This window comes from Strigops habroptila, chromosome 5, assembly GCF_004027225.2.
Source record: "Strigops habroptila isolate Jane chromosome 5, bStrHab1.2.pri, whole genome shotgun sequence".
NCBI classification, from domain to species: Eukaryota; Metazoa; Chordata; class Aves; order Psittaciformes; family Psittacidae; genus Strigops; species Strigops habroptila.
The window spans coordinates 19,755,091-19,771,814 of NC_044281.2; the positions used below are offsets into that span (position 1 = coordinate 19,755,091).

Here is a 16,724-nt window from a genome sequence, read left to right on the forward strand (position 1 = left end):
AAATGCACATTATAAGGAGTTAAGACAACTGACATTCAACATCTGCAAGTTTCTAAAGCACAACTTTGGACTGGCTCCAGCCCTGCCCATCTGGCCCTTTGCCTTCCAGTGAGAAAACGTCACATTTGAATCCCAAGAGCTAGCTGGGAGCCCTGAGTGGTAAGGAAGGACCTCTGGGTTTCTCCACTGCCTGATATCCCATGGTCAACACCCCAGCTACTGCTGTGGGAGATTTCCTGGAGGAACCTCAAGCAGCACTCATCTTGTTGAAACAAAGACAATAAATCACAAATTACAGCAGCTGCTTAACTCCTAGAGAGAGGATCAAACATCTAGTTGTACTTTAGGCAGTACCATTCTTGACTTTGCAGGTCTTGACCTTTGCAGGCAGTACCAAGTCTTGACCTTGCTCCCAGTCACTTCTCCTGATGCACACCTTGCAGGTATCACTCACCCAGGTAACACCTCCCTACTGCATACGGTGCTCCAAGGACAGGTACAGCAAGGCCCATGACAACCACTCCCCATACAGGCCAACTTAAAAAGATAGAATACTTCATTTCTAAACCATCTTCACCAGCCTGTTCACTCACTTTGTACAGTTTTATCAAACTACTCCTCCATCTGATTTTCTAAAATAGATAAAGCAAAGGGTCTTCACAAGAAATTAGGTCTCCAACTCCTTTTTCTAGACTAAAAAGAGTTCACACAGCTCTTTTCTGCATGGATAGTAAATCTATAAGAAGCAAAAAATGTTTTGCTTTCAAAAAGATGAAGATAATCTAACTTGCCACCTAAATATGACAGGCATTTCTTCAGAGCATGCTTAGCTACCTTGTCTGCAAAGCTGGGCAATAATCCATGAAATTCTCCATGGGACATCCCACTTAACTAATTACTAATTTGCAAACTCAACTGCGTGATTTTTGATGGTCCTGCATGATCTGTCAAACGTCCACCTCAACTCTCTTTTTTTGCTGTTGTTGTTACAGGTTTGTGCTTTAAATATATAGATTTGTATAGTATTGTGCAGTGGAGAAACAGGCCGGCATGGGCAGCAACCTGAGCCCACAGCTGTATCTCCCAGTTTCTCTGACAGGAGCCAGGTGCTTGCAAGTGAGAAAAAGTTTCAATCAGAACACAGTTCACTTATGTATTTATTTATTTGGGGCTTTTGTTACATAGAAACAGCTTTGGAGGCAGAAATGACACAAAATCAAAATTAGTAAAAAGAAAAAAAATTTTGCAAAGGCTTCCCATTCAATTTGATACAAAAAAAGAGCATTTATTACCTCTAAGTAAAATTTAACACGACAGGAAAAAAAGGGTGCATAGCTTTCCATGTGTCACACAAGATACAGGCACATATTGAGGGATTATGGAAAATGTGAAGCCCATTTCAATCCATCCACATGGCCTACTGCAAAGTGATGTGACTGTGAATTTAAATTTTATGGCCCTGGCCACAACTTTATAAACATTGGGACTCTCAGTTCGCATTCACTGAGCAAACAGCTATGGCAAAGTTGATTCCAATGTGGCTGCTCCCCTTGCAACGGCACCGTCAGCAGAAGCAATGTGCCCATGCCTCTGCCGTGCCTGCCCATGGTGCAGTGGTTGGCAGTCCATCATCACCACTTCTCACACCAGAGGGGACAGGAAAAAAACAGTGCTTCTACCTCAGCCACACCAGCAGATTATTTTTGACTGGCCGAGCTTACAGCTGCCAACCTTCCACAAACCCATTTGCAACCTCCCGCTGGTTCCACAGCTGAGGATACTTGCACCGAAAACTGCCAAAGTTTGTCTACCACCTACCTTATTCTATACCAAATTCTGTGAAACAGTTTTACAAAGGAGTTATTAGGACAAAACAGACCCCAAATGAACAAAAGCAAACTGTCTTTATCAAGCTGGTTTTAGAAACAGACATTTCTCCTTTATTCTTTGGGTTGCTCTGCAATTAAAGTTTTCCCAGAAAATGTGTATTAGTTAAGGAGAGTACTCTACAACCCAGAACTGTTAGACAACATAACAATACTACTCAGAAAACCACTGAGACAGAGCTATAGCACCAAACAATTCTTGCTGGTACAACCTGACCCTTATGAGGAACCAATTTAAGCTTTCCCAGAAGACAACTCTTCTCATGAGCGGAGATTCTGCTGAATTAGTAGGGTATGCCAGAGCATGAATAAATCTTCATAAACCCAGATGAGTCACACTATTTATTTCTTTAAAGAACACCCATTTCCTTTAGGTCTCTGTCATAAGCCATAAGAAGTATGTTAATAATAATCAGTGCAGAACAACGAGAAAGAGGTCGCGGAGGTGAGACCTTCCCAGTCACCTCACAGGTGCTAGTTCAGATAGCACATGTCAATGAAATTAAGCCTTATCACTGCCTACCATGATGCAACAGCGTGACTTGATTCTCAGGCCTGCACAAACCACTGTGGGCAACACAGTGTCAAACCAGGTTATCTTTGCAAGATGACTACCCACTTTGCCCAGCAGAGAATGACCTCAACTCAACAACTCCAGATGAGTTTACAAGCACATTCAAGAGCTACCAATCCAAGCAGCATACAAGCAGATCTGCAGTGACTGCAGCATTTATCACATAAGGCACCTCATTTTTATGACTTGTGGAAAGAGGTTGGGAGCTCACTGTTGCTTTTTTCCAACTCTTATCTTCACGTGTGTCTATGAGAAAATCTGAGACTGAACAGCTGGAATTTATGTGAGAAACAAACTATTTCTTTGCCATTTTCTTTCAATGTTATGCCACCCCTGTTGACTTTCATAATTTAAAAAATACATAAGGTAAGACCTAATTTAAGTTTATGCACAACTAAACATGAAAACAGATAATCTAAGTGTATATGTTCCTTTAAAGAACATCTGATATGCCACAAGTATTAATGTATAAATTTAGATCGTGTTCATTACTGCAACAGTCCTTCATGGTTCAAAATGAGCTTGATCTAAAACTGAAACATAGCTTTAAACAAGCATTTTAACCATGAATACCTGAAAACAAACATCTTTAAAGTGTGAAAGTTGGAGACTATACAGCTGGTTAGAGTGGCTGGTTATTTATCATCTGAACTTGAAAGAGAACAGTGCGACTTTCAAAAACACTCATGAAAGTTTTCTCAGGCTGCATGCTACAAAGTACGCCTGCCAAAAGACCTCTGAGGAGCTCTGAAGAGCCCTTTATTCCCCTTTTCTAAGGCTTCCATGCAGCAGGGCAGTTTGTTGAACACTTGGTTTCCAACATTTTCCGCTTTGTTCAGAAATTAAGTAACGGGAAAAACATCTACTAAGGCTCTAAAATAAGAACTCCCCAGGGAATAAGTCATTTAACGAAATAAACAAACCTTCCACACTTCATTTCTATGTCATAAAAAATTTCCAGATTGTTTTCCACTCAAATGTTTTTAATATGAACGATCTTAAAGGAATTAAAATAAAAAAAATTAAAAAAAATGAAAAAAATTCCAGCTTCCCTTGTCCAGGGACATATGTAGTAACTACTTCCAAGGAACAGCCAGTTATCATACAGATAATGCCCTCTGCCAATGAACTTGTAAATATTATCTTTAATAATTTCTCCAAGATCCTTTTAAAAACATCGCAAGATAATGAAATAACTAAAACAAAATAGAGAATTCTGACACTTCTTATCATACCAAACATAGCCACATACTCTATTTTCCTGCCTGAACTGCGTATGATAAACTACAAGACCTTACTCTGTGGAATATGAATTTTCACACCTACTCTCTCACATTTTACTCCTACAATTAAAACATGAACTATTTGATTATGTGACATACCTTATAAAGTGAAAGGAACTACACTAAATTAATTATATATGAGTGTGAATCTACTTAAGATGGGGCGCTTCTTTCTTTCACATCTTGTAACCTGATGCCATAGACCACAATACTTGGGGCCAAAGTATTTTATTATCCAAGCTGGACAGACTATATGGTGCTGATACATAGAATCACAGAATGGTTAGGGTTGGAAATAATGAACAACATGCAGTTGTTTCAACTTGTAATTTCAAGAAACCTGAGAATTTGATGGCCACATCCAAAGACTGTGAAAAGATATATTTTTTTTTTTAGAAAGCAAGTTCATTATCAATTTGTTTAAGCTCCTTATATGGGAGTCCACGTTGCCACTGGAGAATGCTTAGAAAAACCCATGCTCAAACAGCTTGAAAATCAGTGAACCAACAGGTCACCGACAGGGCTGTCTGCTCTCAAACACAGAGCAGTGTTGCTGTTTTTGTGGATGTTTTTGCCAGCCCGACAGGCAGTTCACTCTGACATTTATTGAAGAAGCAACCTGAAGAAAAGCACCATATCCTGCAGCACTGGCAGTGAGCACCCTAGGGCAGGAGACTCCTTGGGGCAGGAGTGCAGGGGAAGCCTGGGTGCAGAAATGACTAAAGTAAGGGACAGGCAGGTGAAGGCCTGAGGAAACCTGGGCAATGTGGCAAGACCCACCAAGCAGAAGGAGCACAAAGAACAGAAGCTTTGGTGATAACTGCAGAGACAGTCAAAAGGATCAGGGAGAGAAAAGTTATGGCAGTTCAGACAGAAGCATAAGAACGGACAGAAAAAGCATTTGGCAAAATGGAAGAAGGCAGAAGACCTGGGAATTTGGCAAACAAAACCCAAGACATATAAAAAGGGTAAGAAATGATCAATTGAGAAGAAACCCTTATAATAACAACACAATTTTAAAGATTTGAAATGGTTCCTTTTAAAAAACCTTGTTGTCTGTTTCCACTCTAGATAACACCGAAGACCAGTGGTGTGACCTGAACGGCTGAACACAAAATGAGAGCGACTTTTCTTAAATGGAAACTAGAACTTGACTTCATACAGCGCCTTTCATACTTAGTGTGCAACAAATTGCTTTAAATACTGTCAGGCAAACAGCCATTATGCACTCAAGAGCTCATACATAATAATACTTAGCATTTTTATAGTGCTTTTCATCCCCGAAGTGCTTTACAAACAACTCATTAATCTGAACCAACGCACCTGCAAGGTAGATAAATATCTGCATTGTAGGTGGAGAAAGACACAGAATGTTCAGTGGCTTAACCCAAGTCCACACATAATCATCAGCCCCAAAATCCCTAGCTCCCGGCTCCTAGTCCCATGAGGGACCTGAGCCCCATTCTGGGTTGATATCATGCCTTCTCTTCAGCCACACAGCTGTACAACTTTTACTGCAAGAAGGACCACAGCAGACTAGCAGGAGAGGCTCCCATTTCTGAAGCAGGTGAGCTCTCAAGGACAGCTCCCACCAGGACCACCAACCCCAGGAAGTGGGAAGTCCACAAGACACTACCGTAAGACTGTGTAGGAAACTGATTTGAGGCTGAGCAGTGAGCTGAGAAAGCCTGTGTGCTGGCAAAAGCCTCTCTCCCTTACTTATTTTGCAAACTTCTGTACAGTGTCCAGGGCAGGAGACTTCTACATTTCAGACAACAGAAACCTGATGCCTGTGAGTACTGCCATGATGCAAACAAACAACTTCAGCTTCACTCCTCAGGCATTCTCTAACAATCAAAAGCTTGGAATGAACTTCGTCTAGCGAGAGCAGTAACTCTCCCTTGCTAGTGGCTGGAAAAAAAATCTTAATGTGATTGTACCACATGATTGTACTTTTACCTTTTTGAGGCCTAAAAAGATCTGACAAGATTCTCTCTCATGCCCTTTTTTTTTTTCTCCTAACAAACAAACAAACAAGCAAACAAACAAAAAAATCCCCCACACTTACTCAGAAATACTAGGATTGTCAAACCTGGAGCAGACAAGAAGCCTGAAAGAGGTGAACAATACAATACCTGCACTGTGCTACAGCAGACCTTATATTCCCTTATAAGATGAAAAAGAATAATCAATTTTTAGCAATGACATCTTTATTTCATACGTTTATTAGTCACTAGATTTAAATAAGTAAATCTGAGCACCCTTATCTGTTCAGTCTTCACATTATGAATCTACAGCTTTACAAGTTCTCCAGCCACCGTAGATCCTTCCAGGGTAAACATTTATTTTTCTAAACATGAGCTAAGTCAGACAAACTGTTACAATAACAGCAAAACCAACAATAGTTGAAGGCAAATTTTTCCTCATATTTTCTTAAGGAAGCAAGGAAAAAAGTCTCTCTACAAGTAATGGTATAACATGTTAGTTAGGTAAACATGAGCAGTAAAAGATAAATGAAGAACAGCAAAGATCTATGCAGCTATAAAGAGTAACTAACATGTTCCGCTTGCCTCTCCAGTTGACCTGGACATAAAAGCTGCAATAGGAAGGAAGAAGCAGCTTTTAATTACTCTTCTCCACCTTCATTTTTTTAAGTTTGCAAAAGGAAAAAAACTATGTAACACAAACCAAAACAACATGAAGAAAGAGCTCTTGAGCATTAGGCAGAAACTACATGTTCCCCACATTTACAAGAATTTTAAGATTATGATTTCAATGCTTTAAAGTGGAATCGGGTCTGACTGCCAACTCAATGCTTTTAAAAACAAAAAAGTCAAATTTACAACTCCTGATGAAAATAAAGGCATACGAGAGCAAACTAAAACATACAGGAAATGCCATTAAATTTAATTACATTGGACACAAACATTCACTCTGCAATAATAAGAAAATTCTAAAATCATTTTTAAAATTAAAAACAGATAAAAATCCACCTGATAATATTCTGCAGCTAAAATAATAGACAATGTTTATATAGTGCAGCTTTCCCAACAGAATGAAACAGATTAAAGGGAACCATGCAAGAACAAAATTTAAATATGCAACTGTATCCACTAAACTCTGGAAGCACGAAAATGACAAGTAATAAAAAACCCCACCAATATAACACTAGTGCTGCAACATTTTTTGCTATTTTGTTTAATAACTTGTCACTCTATTTGTAAGCAGTAATCAAGAGATGTCATAGTAACTTCTGTTGCTACCTGTGCTCTTGCTTGTCACTGCTTCTGTTTTCAGTCTAGGATAAAAAGAATCTTTTATCCTAATTATCATCAAACTAATACTGCATTTTACTTGTGGTGAGGTACCCTACCCATCAGTACAAGGCAATAGTATAGAAAAAACAACAAAGATAATGCAGAACGCAGGAGGCAAGGCCTGAACACAGTTTTCTTTCAGTTCCCTTGGGAACTGTGGTACTACAGGTCTTGGATTCCTGGGCAGGGAGGATCATGTTCATCAGTTACAGCAGCTTCTCTGGGCCTAAGTCCAGGTAGACTGCTTGTCTAAACTTGATGAAATATAGGCGCCATCAGGTAACAGCAGTGGTCAGGGAGACTCCAGAAATGTGTAACTGAAAACTAAAACATGAAATTAAAACACTGCTGTAGCCACACAGACTCTGTCTCCAGGATGCAGTAACTGTAAGGCAGAGAGCGTACAACATACAGACCGCTCCTTGCATATGTTCTCTTGCTTTTTCACATCTATAATATGACAGTTAGACCAGAGGCACAAGGATATTTTAACAAACACTGATTTTAAATAGAAATACTTCAGAAAGAGACCACTGTGACAAATGCACATGGCTCGAACACGCACAACACCAAAAAAAAAATAAATAAATAAAAGCAACTGCTTTGTAACCCACTCCTTTCCTGCTTCATTACTTAAAAATATTTTCAAATTAAATTTTAATGCTAATAAATATTGCTATATCAACAGCACTGGGATGTGGTGTCTAGAAGCACTGCAAGCTATCCAGGGTTGGCATATCATCACATCAAACTGTCAAAGAGAAAAGGCAGCAAATCTCTCTTGCCAGATGTGCATTTCAAGTGCTATAGGAATGTGCTCATTTGGGAGTGAGGGAGAAGGAAAGAGGAATGAAAAAAAAAAAAAAAGGAAAATTATACAATCCTGAATGGAGAAGATAATTCTAACTTGGGGTTCTACAGGTGGTTTTAGCACAATAAAGGCCTTTTAAAGACTGCATACATGACCAAGCACTACTTTGCAATCATAGTTTGCAGTGGGTGAGCAGAACTGTCACTGAAGAATGCTCAAAAACTCCTAAGGTTTCTCTTAAACTTCCTCACGATTCACATCTGTCACAACCAGAATACTGTGTTTACTATGTCTGCATATCATGGAAAGGAAAACCAACTTCGATTTCATGAGACAGACTTCTGCTGCAGCTTTAGCTCCAGAACAGGTTCAAAACCATAAGCTTGTCTTCCAGGTTACTTCAGCAGAAACCCACATGCCTTCAGAATAGAAGAAGAAAATACCATGACACAATAGAAATACTTTCTTGGTAGCTTCAACCTTACCCTCCAACTCTAGCTATATGTAGAAAAACACACAAGAAATGACAGGAAGTATGCCAGACTTGCATGCGAGACTTGCCAAACTTCAGTTTGGTTTCTCTAGAACAGATAGAGAACACCCACAACACACAATTCCCAAACTCTACAGACATGTAATGCATTGTTTTTATGTACACCTCAAATCCAACTTCTGGTCTAAGTTGGATAATTCAATGCAAAAGCTTGAGTAAAAGGAATACAGTATCTAAATCTAGAAAGCCACTTCACATATGACCATTGTTAAACTGTGTTAGCCTAGTAGCTTAGAAGCAGCAGGCATTAGGGCAGCTGCAGGCCCCGTTTCATCCTGCTGCCATGAGACCCTCCACAAATTACTCTGTCGGCACTACAGTTTCTCCATCCATCAGCTCATGCTCACGATTACAGTCCCTTTTGTCTGCCACAGCTATCTGTGCTGCAAGCTCTCAGGGGCAAAAAATGATATACTATATGCTCATAAGGCATCTGATCCTGTGATTTTGGATAATGGAGCTATCTGCTCTAAAATACAATATAGTTCACAATCTGAGGTCCAGAATTTATTTAAGGATGATTCAACTTTCCATTCTTTCTCTTCAAATGCTATATACTACAGTAAACAAGCTTAAAGACCACCAGAGACCTATGATATACTCTACCACTATCCCTGATGTTTTAAGTAATAGAACATGCAAAGACCAAGAATCCAGAGACTTCACTTGCAGTTCGATCCTGTACACAGGCTCGACAGGGTCATGGTCTTGTGCAGATTTTAAGATCCTGCACTTTTTTTTTTTTTTCCTTTAATTTAATCCCTGTGAATTGGTATTATTTTACTGATTTGCTGTACAAGTATAGAAGAGGTTAAATCAATCATTTGATTTTTTGCAGAGCAACACTAAGATTTGCATGTTGGTATACACTGTGTTTGTGAGCCTGAAGAGACCTATCCCTTCAGTAAGAGACAAAGTTTGCCTTTCGTTCTGCCCAAAGCCAGCACTGAACCACACCCTTGGAATTAAAATCACAGATGTGATTTTCTGCTTCCGACTTTCCACCCTATTGCATGGTATTATGTTGAGCCTTTGCTTCTATACCTGAAGCCAAGTAAGGAACCACCAGATGAGGCCAACAACCTCTGGCAGGCAACACAGAAGTTGTGAATGCAAACACGGAATACTCCTTGCTCACGGACTGGAACAAATGGCCACCCGAGTAGGTGTGGGTCAGTAAAGCTGTTGATGTGGCAGAAAACGCTGAGTTTCAGCAGCTAGCAAATAATAAAGAACACTCAGGTAATGCCTTATGTCACTTATACAATCACTCAAATGTAACCACACATGAAAACGCTGCTGCTTTATAAGCCACCCTCCCCTCTCCATCAAATCGAAACAGGGAGCTGATGACCTAAACACAGCCTCCACCATGGTGGCTGGTTTTCAGGTAGATTCAACAAGTTGATCCAATTCAGACCATGGCTGGACATCTGTTAATGACTTTCCTTCGTTTACAGGCAATCTTAGCTAATGCTGATTGAGAAATCTAAGCTCAGGGAGAAACCACACCCTACAAATCCACCCACAGACAGAAGTGATAGATCTTGTCAGAACAAAGGCACTGTGTGCTGCCAACAATACATTACCTCTCAACTAAAAGAAGAGAACAATTAAACACTTTATTGAAAAGGGAATACTTTTTCTCTCGTGCCTCAAACCATGAAAGTGCATGTCTCCCACAGAATTACTCACTGGTGCACTGTTGAAATGGGAATAATTCCTTGTCTGCCTGATTATTTTCAAGACAGGGATAAAACTACCTTAGGATAATTTGAAAAATGTTAAAAGTGTACTACAATCAAATGGTTTGAACTTCCACCATGCACCACTTGCAGCTGATAATGCTAATGTTAAATTCTGGAGACATGAGTCTGTCTACAAATTAATGGAAAATATGAATTAATATTTTCTTCCAGCTAATTGCTCATATATTGCACAGTGCAGCCAAGCATCACTTGATCTTGAAAACTCTCTCATAAAAGTTTTCAATCACTTTTTCTCATCTGCCAAAAAACCTCAGGATTACAGGACGTATTTTATTCTCAGTCTAGAATACCAGGAAATGCTTAGTCAGGTCTCCCCAAAACTGTTACCTGTATATGCTATGGTTAATTTTTTAAAAAACATTAGCTTAAAAGCATTGGAAGTTACCATAAGTGAGGATTTTTTTTTTTTTTTCCAGTTGTATGTGTCTAAGTTTCTTTTTAATGGTGATGAAGATATGAAGAGAGAGTTTTAGCATTTGAATATTAATAGTGCTAAGAAGATTTTTATGATTAATTTGTAACTTGAGAATAATCTCATATATGTTGAAGTTTCTGGTTAAATACACTTAGCAAAGGGTATTTAACTTATTAACAATACTTTTTTAAAAATAAATGTAACTCCTCATTCAAAATGCATCATCAAAAAGGTGGAAACAGATTGATTCAGCAGCATGAATCAATCTGTTAAAAAATCTGGCATGTATGCTTTGATTCCAGCAAAAAATCTACCATATTTTAAGTCCTTTGTTCACACCCTCTTAAAGGTTTTTAAAAGTTTGCATTTCATGAGACAAGGGCTGCAGACTTACAAAATGCAAGTATGTGTCAGAAATACTGCTTAGTAAAAGCTTCAGTAAAGTTTTTATGGATGACCCAAGAGACAGGACTCTTGTATTAGACAGTCACTAATGCTCCATCTTCTACCCAAATTCACTCAATTTCTCAAGTTGGGTTGAATGTTTCATATCAACTCCAATTCCAATGCAGGAGTGAAAAAAACCCAGGTTCCTGTTTTGACAGAATGCACAAACTGGCTAAATACTTACAATGATAAAGATCACCTGCAAATTACGATTAAGGTAATGGAAATTACATGTCCGTAAAATACAATTTAGTACATTATTTTTCACAGGGATGTCCCCTTCTTCCACAAGGACCAGTAGGCACCCTCAGCTCTGTTCATGAAACAAAGTAGACCACAGGCGTTTGATGAATTCTGGAATAATGAATAAGTATTTCATGCACAAAAGTAAAAAACAAAAAGAAAGGAAAGTAAGCACACTGGAGGAAAGATGCCTCGACTCATTTGTGACACTGATTCTGCTAACTATTCAGAAAGATGCCAGATTCCCTGTAGTAGACTGTGTGGGTGAGGAGGTGACATGTCAGCAAGTCCAGGTTCCTGCCTACAGAAGAAGTGAGTTAGCAACAGCAACAGGATATCAGAAACTGCTGCAAATAAAGATTCCAGAGAATTAAGATGGCCTTCTTCCCTTGCAGAAGATGACTTGGTGGAAACTGCAATGGTTTTGGCTAGATATTATTCAGTAAGGTAACTGTTTTGATCTTGACCATGTTTCTGGAAATCAAAAGGCCAAGTTGAGATTTGAAGAGATTTACAGCAGGCACTTTACTTATTATTTAACCACCTCCCAGCTGGAGACTCCATAACACGTTTCTGTACACTAACGTGAGAGTTCAGCACAATATGGTAATTTAAAAGTTGGCTACCAGTTTTACCACCCTAAATGGCAAAGCCATGTCTGACCACAAAGAAAAACACAACATAAAATAATATATTCTCACTCTATCTAAAGGATGTAAACCAAATCACTTCATATTGCCTCAGTCACTTGCTATTCCTTCAGCTATTAGTCCACTCTCTGCAGGGTCCAAACTACTATTTCCAACTTCTGTAATGCTTCAGAATAGTTTGATGATTATCATACAAATACCCTGCTGGAGAAGAGTTTATTATTCCTTTGAAATATCCAATTTTGCTGAGACTGTGAAGTATAGACAACACGTAACCATGCATTACTGATGAGACACTGACCAAATTTGTGATGTACATGGCCCAAATAAGAATTTATTTTAATTTAAAAAATTAATAAAAATTAAAGAGACTGATTTTAATGAAATTCAGCACTTCCAGGCAAACTTGGAATTGTGAGGTTTTGAAGCTCTACTGCAACAAAATGAAACTCTGGCAATGTGCCCCTGCTTTTTTTCTTTAAAAGGTTTAAAAACATATTTATGTCTCTTCTCTTCATTTTATTGAGGGGGAAAGAATAACATACTCAGAAAAACGTTGAAAACATTCATTCCCAAAAGGCTCTGCATCCACAGAAGAGAAGTAGCTCACAACATCTTACATACTATGGTGTTGGAGACAGCTATAGCTTCTACCTGAGAGCAAGTTTCCAGGTTTACCGGTACCCGTTTAGGACCCTGTGTACGAATTCCCAGTTCTGCAAGGGGCTTAACAAGGCAGTGGTACAAGCAAAGAAACAGTCTGGGAACACAGACTGAATATTTAAGAGCTGTATCACATGCTGTCAGTCTACAGTGACTTAAAAGTCTGGCCAATAACAGGTCAGATAGATTATTACAGAATACTTATTCATTGTTAGAGATAGGTAAGCAAGATCGGAAATCAGTTATATCAGTATTTAACAAAGTAACTAACTCATTTTACAGGAGATGTCTTTCCTCTGGCTCAAAGCCCTGAAACTTCATTACAAGAAATTAGGGGCTTCTACTCCACGGTAATTTACCTGCCTAAAATGAATAAATCAGTAAGAGACTACCATGCCTTAAACCATCTAAGTTGCATTTATAGACATGCAGTTCTTTGATACCCTCTACTTTATTTTATAACCAATGACGTATCACAGATGCAATTATTGTAATACCTGTCATAATATGTAATTACACCATTTACAAGCCAATGAATCACCATATAATCCCTACTATTTCTAAGTACAAACTGTGACATGACACACTGTGACATGACACATCGATGCAATGTGTCCATGTTCTGGGTGTTTCTTAGTTTTCTTTTACAGAAGGGTGAATGCAATTCACACTTCCGCGCACCACCTTTACAACTCTTTCAAACACTCTTCAAGAAAGGATGGCAGCCAAAGTGCAGTTCAACCCTCTGCAAGGCCACTCTGAAATGCAGTGGTTGAGCATACAGAGTTTCATAAAGGTTTATGCAAACCACTCACACTCTTACAAAGCTGTGTACCTTCACCATGGGTTGACAACGTTGCAATTCTGACACTAGCAAAGCAGACCACTATTCAAATAAATTCCTGATACATGTACCGAAATGGCACAAACTGTCTTTTTAGCTTCCTACAATTTTTAATTAAGCTTATTTTCTTTTTCAAATATAATAAAGATTTTTTAGGCTAGCCTAAGTCCTTCTGATATGTAGAGGATGTATTTGAGTACGCAAACTTCCAAGATCTCTGCTGTTCAAACACACTTATCTAGGAACAGCTCCATAACAAAGCAAGCTTTCCTTTCCTGACTTATAAAAACAAAACATGAGAAATATGAAAAAAATACCACAAAAGAGGCTATAAAAAAGTCATTTTCATTCACTTTAGGTAGAACAGATCCCCTTAGGTGAACAGAAATCTAATTTAAATTACTTCTTTCAGTATTTGCAAATTAAATTATACTGAACTGTCCAATTCAGCGAAAATTTGATTTAGTTTAATCAGTCTTGTCTGAACCATGAGTTTTGCTTTTTCAACTTCTGGAAATGCATATCCACTAGGGGAGCTGAACGAGGTTTGATGCCTGAAGGGAAGGTATGAAGGCTTACCAAATTTAAACGGCTTGGTTCTTTTGTCTGGTTGACAGACACTGGTTTTCTAGGTGTGGGTGGGGCTAGGTGGTGGTAGGGAACGGATGCATGGCCAAAACAACATCCAGAAGAAAAAGGTTGCAGACACACAACTGCTGAAGCAAATAATGAAGAATAGTATGAAGCTGCACACTAAATTGTGATTCATTTGAGATTCAAACAAAAAAGTAATTATTTGTATGGTATTATATACCAAAAAAATGTGATTGGAACTCGATGATTTTAAGGTCCTTTCCAGCCCTAACTATTCTATGATTCTATGATTCCATTCCACACACGTGAAAGAGTGAAGGTTTTTGACAACTGTTAGAAATGAAGCAAACAGGAGACTCAGAAGGTCAAATGTTGCAGCTTTATCCAGAGTTCTGGGCTGATGCTCAGATTCCAAGGGTCCAGTCAAACTAAAATTTCCTTATGGATATGAGCCTTTACCACTGAAAAAAAGTAAATAATGTGGCACTTGTGCCCTGCAAAATTCAAGTCTGACTATGAAGAAAAGGCCTTCACATTTCCCAGTGTTTTTTCAAGACTGTTGGATAGAATAAAAAAAGTACAGTAGAAGATCAGAATCAGCAACATGAAAAAACAGACTGAAATTTTGTTATGCCAGCTGCAATATTATGCTTTAGCTGAAAACACACAACATTCAGTTTAATGTTTAAGTTAAAGCTAATCTGGGATCACTCCTTCCTGTATTACTACAAAGTATTTAACAGTCTTTAAAAAAATAGATAAATAATCACGCATCTTTCACCAAGATCATTGTGAGGCGTTTCCTTCTGTTCACACGTTTAAGATTTTACAATGGCAACTAAAAAGAAACACAGAATTGCAAGGCCCAAAGGGCTTCCAATCTTATTTAACATGTGACAATAAAACTCTGAGGGGAAGGGCTGAGGTAAGTAACATTGCACCGATAATGCATTTTTCAGCCAAGTACAACAAGTTGTACAACTGTTCTGGTGTATTATTAAGTCAATAAGACACATAGGAGTGACTAGATTGCAGACGGTTAGGTGGTAGAAAAGGTGCTTTTAGGAGGACCTCAGAGTTTGAGGGATAACGGCACCTGGAAATGCCATTCCATACACTGACATGCCAACACGTAAAAAGTTCTGCAGTTGAGTGGGTTGGGAGAAGGAACTTGTGTACTTACGTCCGACTACTTTTTCCTGTCGAACACTTAAGTTGCAAGAGCAATAATTACCGCCGCGGAACGAGAGCAAACCCCTCCTGCAGGCTGCCCGCGCTGCGCGGCCTCGGGCCATGCCTCACCACCACCGGGGCAGCAGGTGCTGCCCTGCTCGGCCCGCTGCCGGCGCACTGAGGAGACCAGAGCGGCCCCAACGCCAAGCGAATACGCACTAATAAAACCCGAGGCTGCGCAGCTGCGGCTCCCCAGGCCACACACCCCTCCCGCCCCAGGACACCTCCCGCTGCCCCCGGCGGGCGCGGCGGTCTCGCCCGCTCCTCTGGTCCAAAGCAAGCCCCGTCTCCACGGCGGCGCCGCGGCGGCGGGCGGGCAGCGCGGGCGGAGGGCAGGGGAGTAGAGGGCAGGGCAAAGCCAAGCGCCGCGCCGGGCCCGCGCCTCCCCCTCCACACACCCCCCCCGCCCCGCGGAGGCAGCAGCGGTGCGCACTCACCTCCGCCCCTCATCACGCTGACAGCTCTGGGCGCCGCCATCTTGCCCACGTGAGGCCGGGTCACGTGGCGGCGGTCGGGAGCCCCGGGTTCCCTCGCGGGGCTGCGTCTGTGCGTGGCGAGGGCGGTGTCCGCGAACCGGCGAGTGCCGCTTCTTCTCAGCCCTGCCTCGCTGCCCTCGCAGCGCGGGGCCCGGTCCGGCCCGGCCACCCCTCGTCTGTGGCAGCGGGGCGGGAGCGCCCCCTTCCCGCCCTGCCGCGGCGGGGAGCCGAGGGGCTTTGAGCGGGGCGCGGCACACGGGGCGCGCGGGCGACAGCCTCCGGCTGCCGTTAGCGGTGCGGTACTGGCGGCGCTCAGGGTGTCGTTCCCCTCGCGTGCTGCTGAAGTGCCCGCGGATGCGGTCCGCATCCCTCGCTCGGGTCTGTAACGCGGCCGGCAGGCGGGGAGACGGTCTTCAGCCCGCGAGGGACATGGCAGTGACAGCGCTTCCCAGAGCGGGACTCGGTCTCAGAGGAGTTGCAGCCATGCGAGGTCATGAGGGCTGGAGCCAGCTCACCATTTATTTCCCCTACAAATACAACAACAACAAAAAAATCCTAAACCAAAACTCTTTTTTGCACTTTTGTGAATGAAAATGTGAACTGCTCTTTATGGACTGTTTGCTGTTGTATTTGTTGTGAAGCTCTATGCATAATCTGAAGGTTAAAGCTGGAACCTCTGAACTCCAATATTTTTCCACCTAAACTCATTGTTTCACCTGCACAGTCAGACTTCATGCATTTAGAAAAGATCTAAAAGAGCAAAACTTTTAGCCACAGCAGCACCTTTCCAACCTTTTTCAGTACAGGCATCACCTTGCCTTAAAGAAATACCCCAAGACCATCTTACAGGGTGTTGGTGTGGTAGGTTTCATTTGCAGTCAAATAAAAGCAAACTAAGCTTCTAATGTCCATTTATCATTTTTATTTTCCACCATTTTGTCTCCTTGCCTACATTTGGCTTGCCTG

General features: G+C 40.8%; 1 protein-coding gene across 6 annotated transcripts in view; it reads right to left on the reverse strand.

The window, feature by feature from the left end:
* METAP1D (methionyl aminopeptidase type 1D, mitochondrial) overlaps positions 1–15,784 on the reverse strand; it is a 48,635-nt gene extending 32,851 nt beyond the window's left edge. For 4 of the 6 annotated variants that reach the window (XM_030487188.1, XM_030487186.1, XM_030487190.1 and 1 more), the window contains exon 1: positions 15,720–15,784. Coding sequence is in view for 2 of the 6 variants with exons in the window: in XM_030487191.1 (XP_030343051.1) it covers positions 15,720–15,759 (40 nt within the window). In the remaining 4 variants the exon portion in view is untranslated. The remainder of the gene's footprint in view (positions 1–15,719) is intronic. The other 2 variants (XM_030487191.1, XM_030487187.1) reach the window with 1 other exon arrangement.
* Between the last annotated feature and the right edge of the window lie 940 nt (positions 15,785–16,724).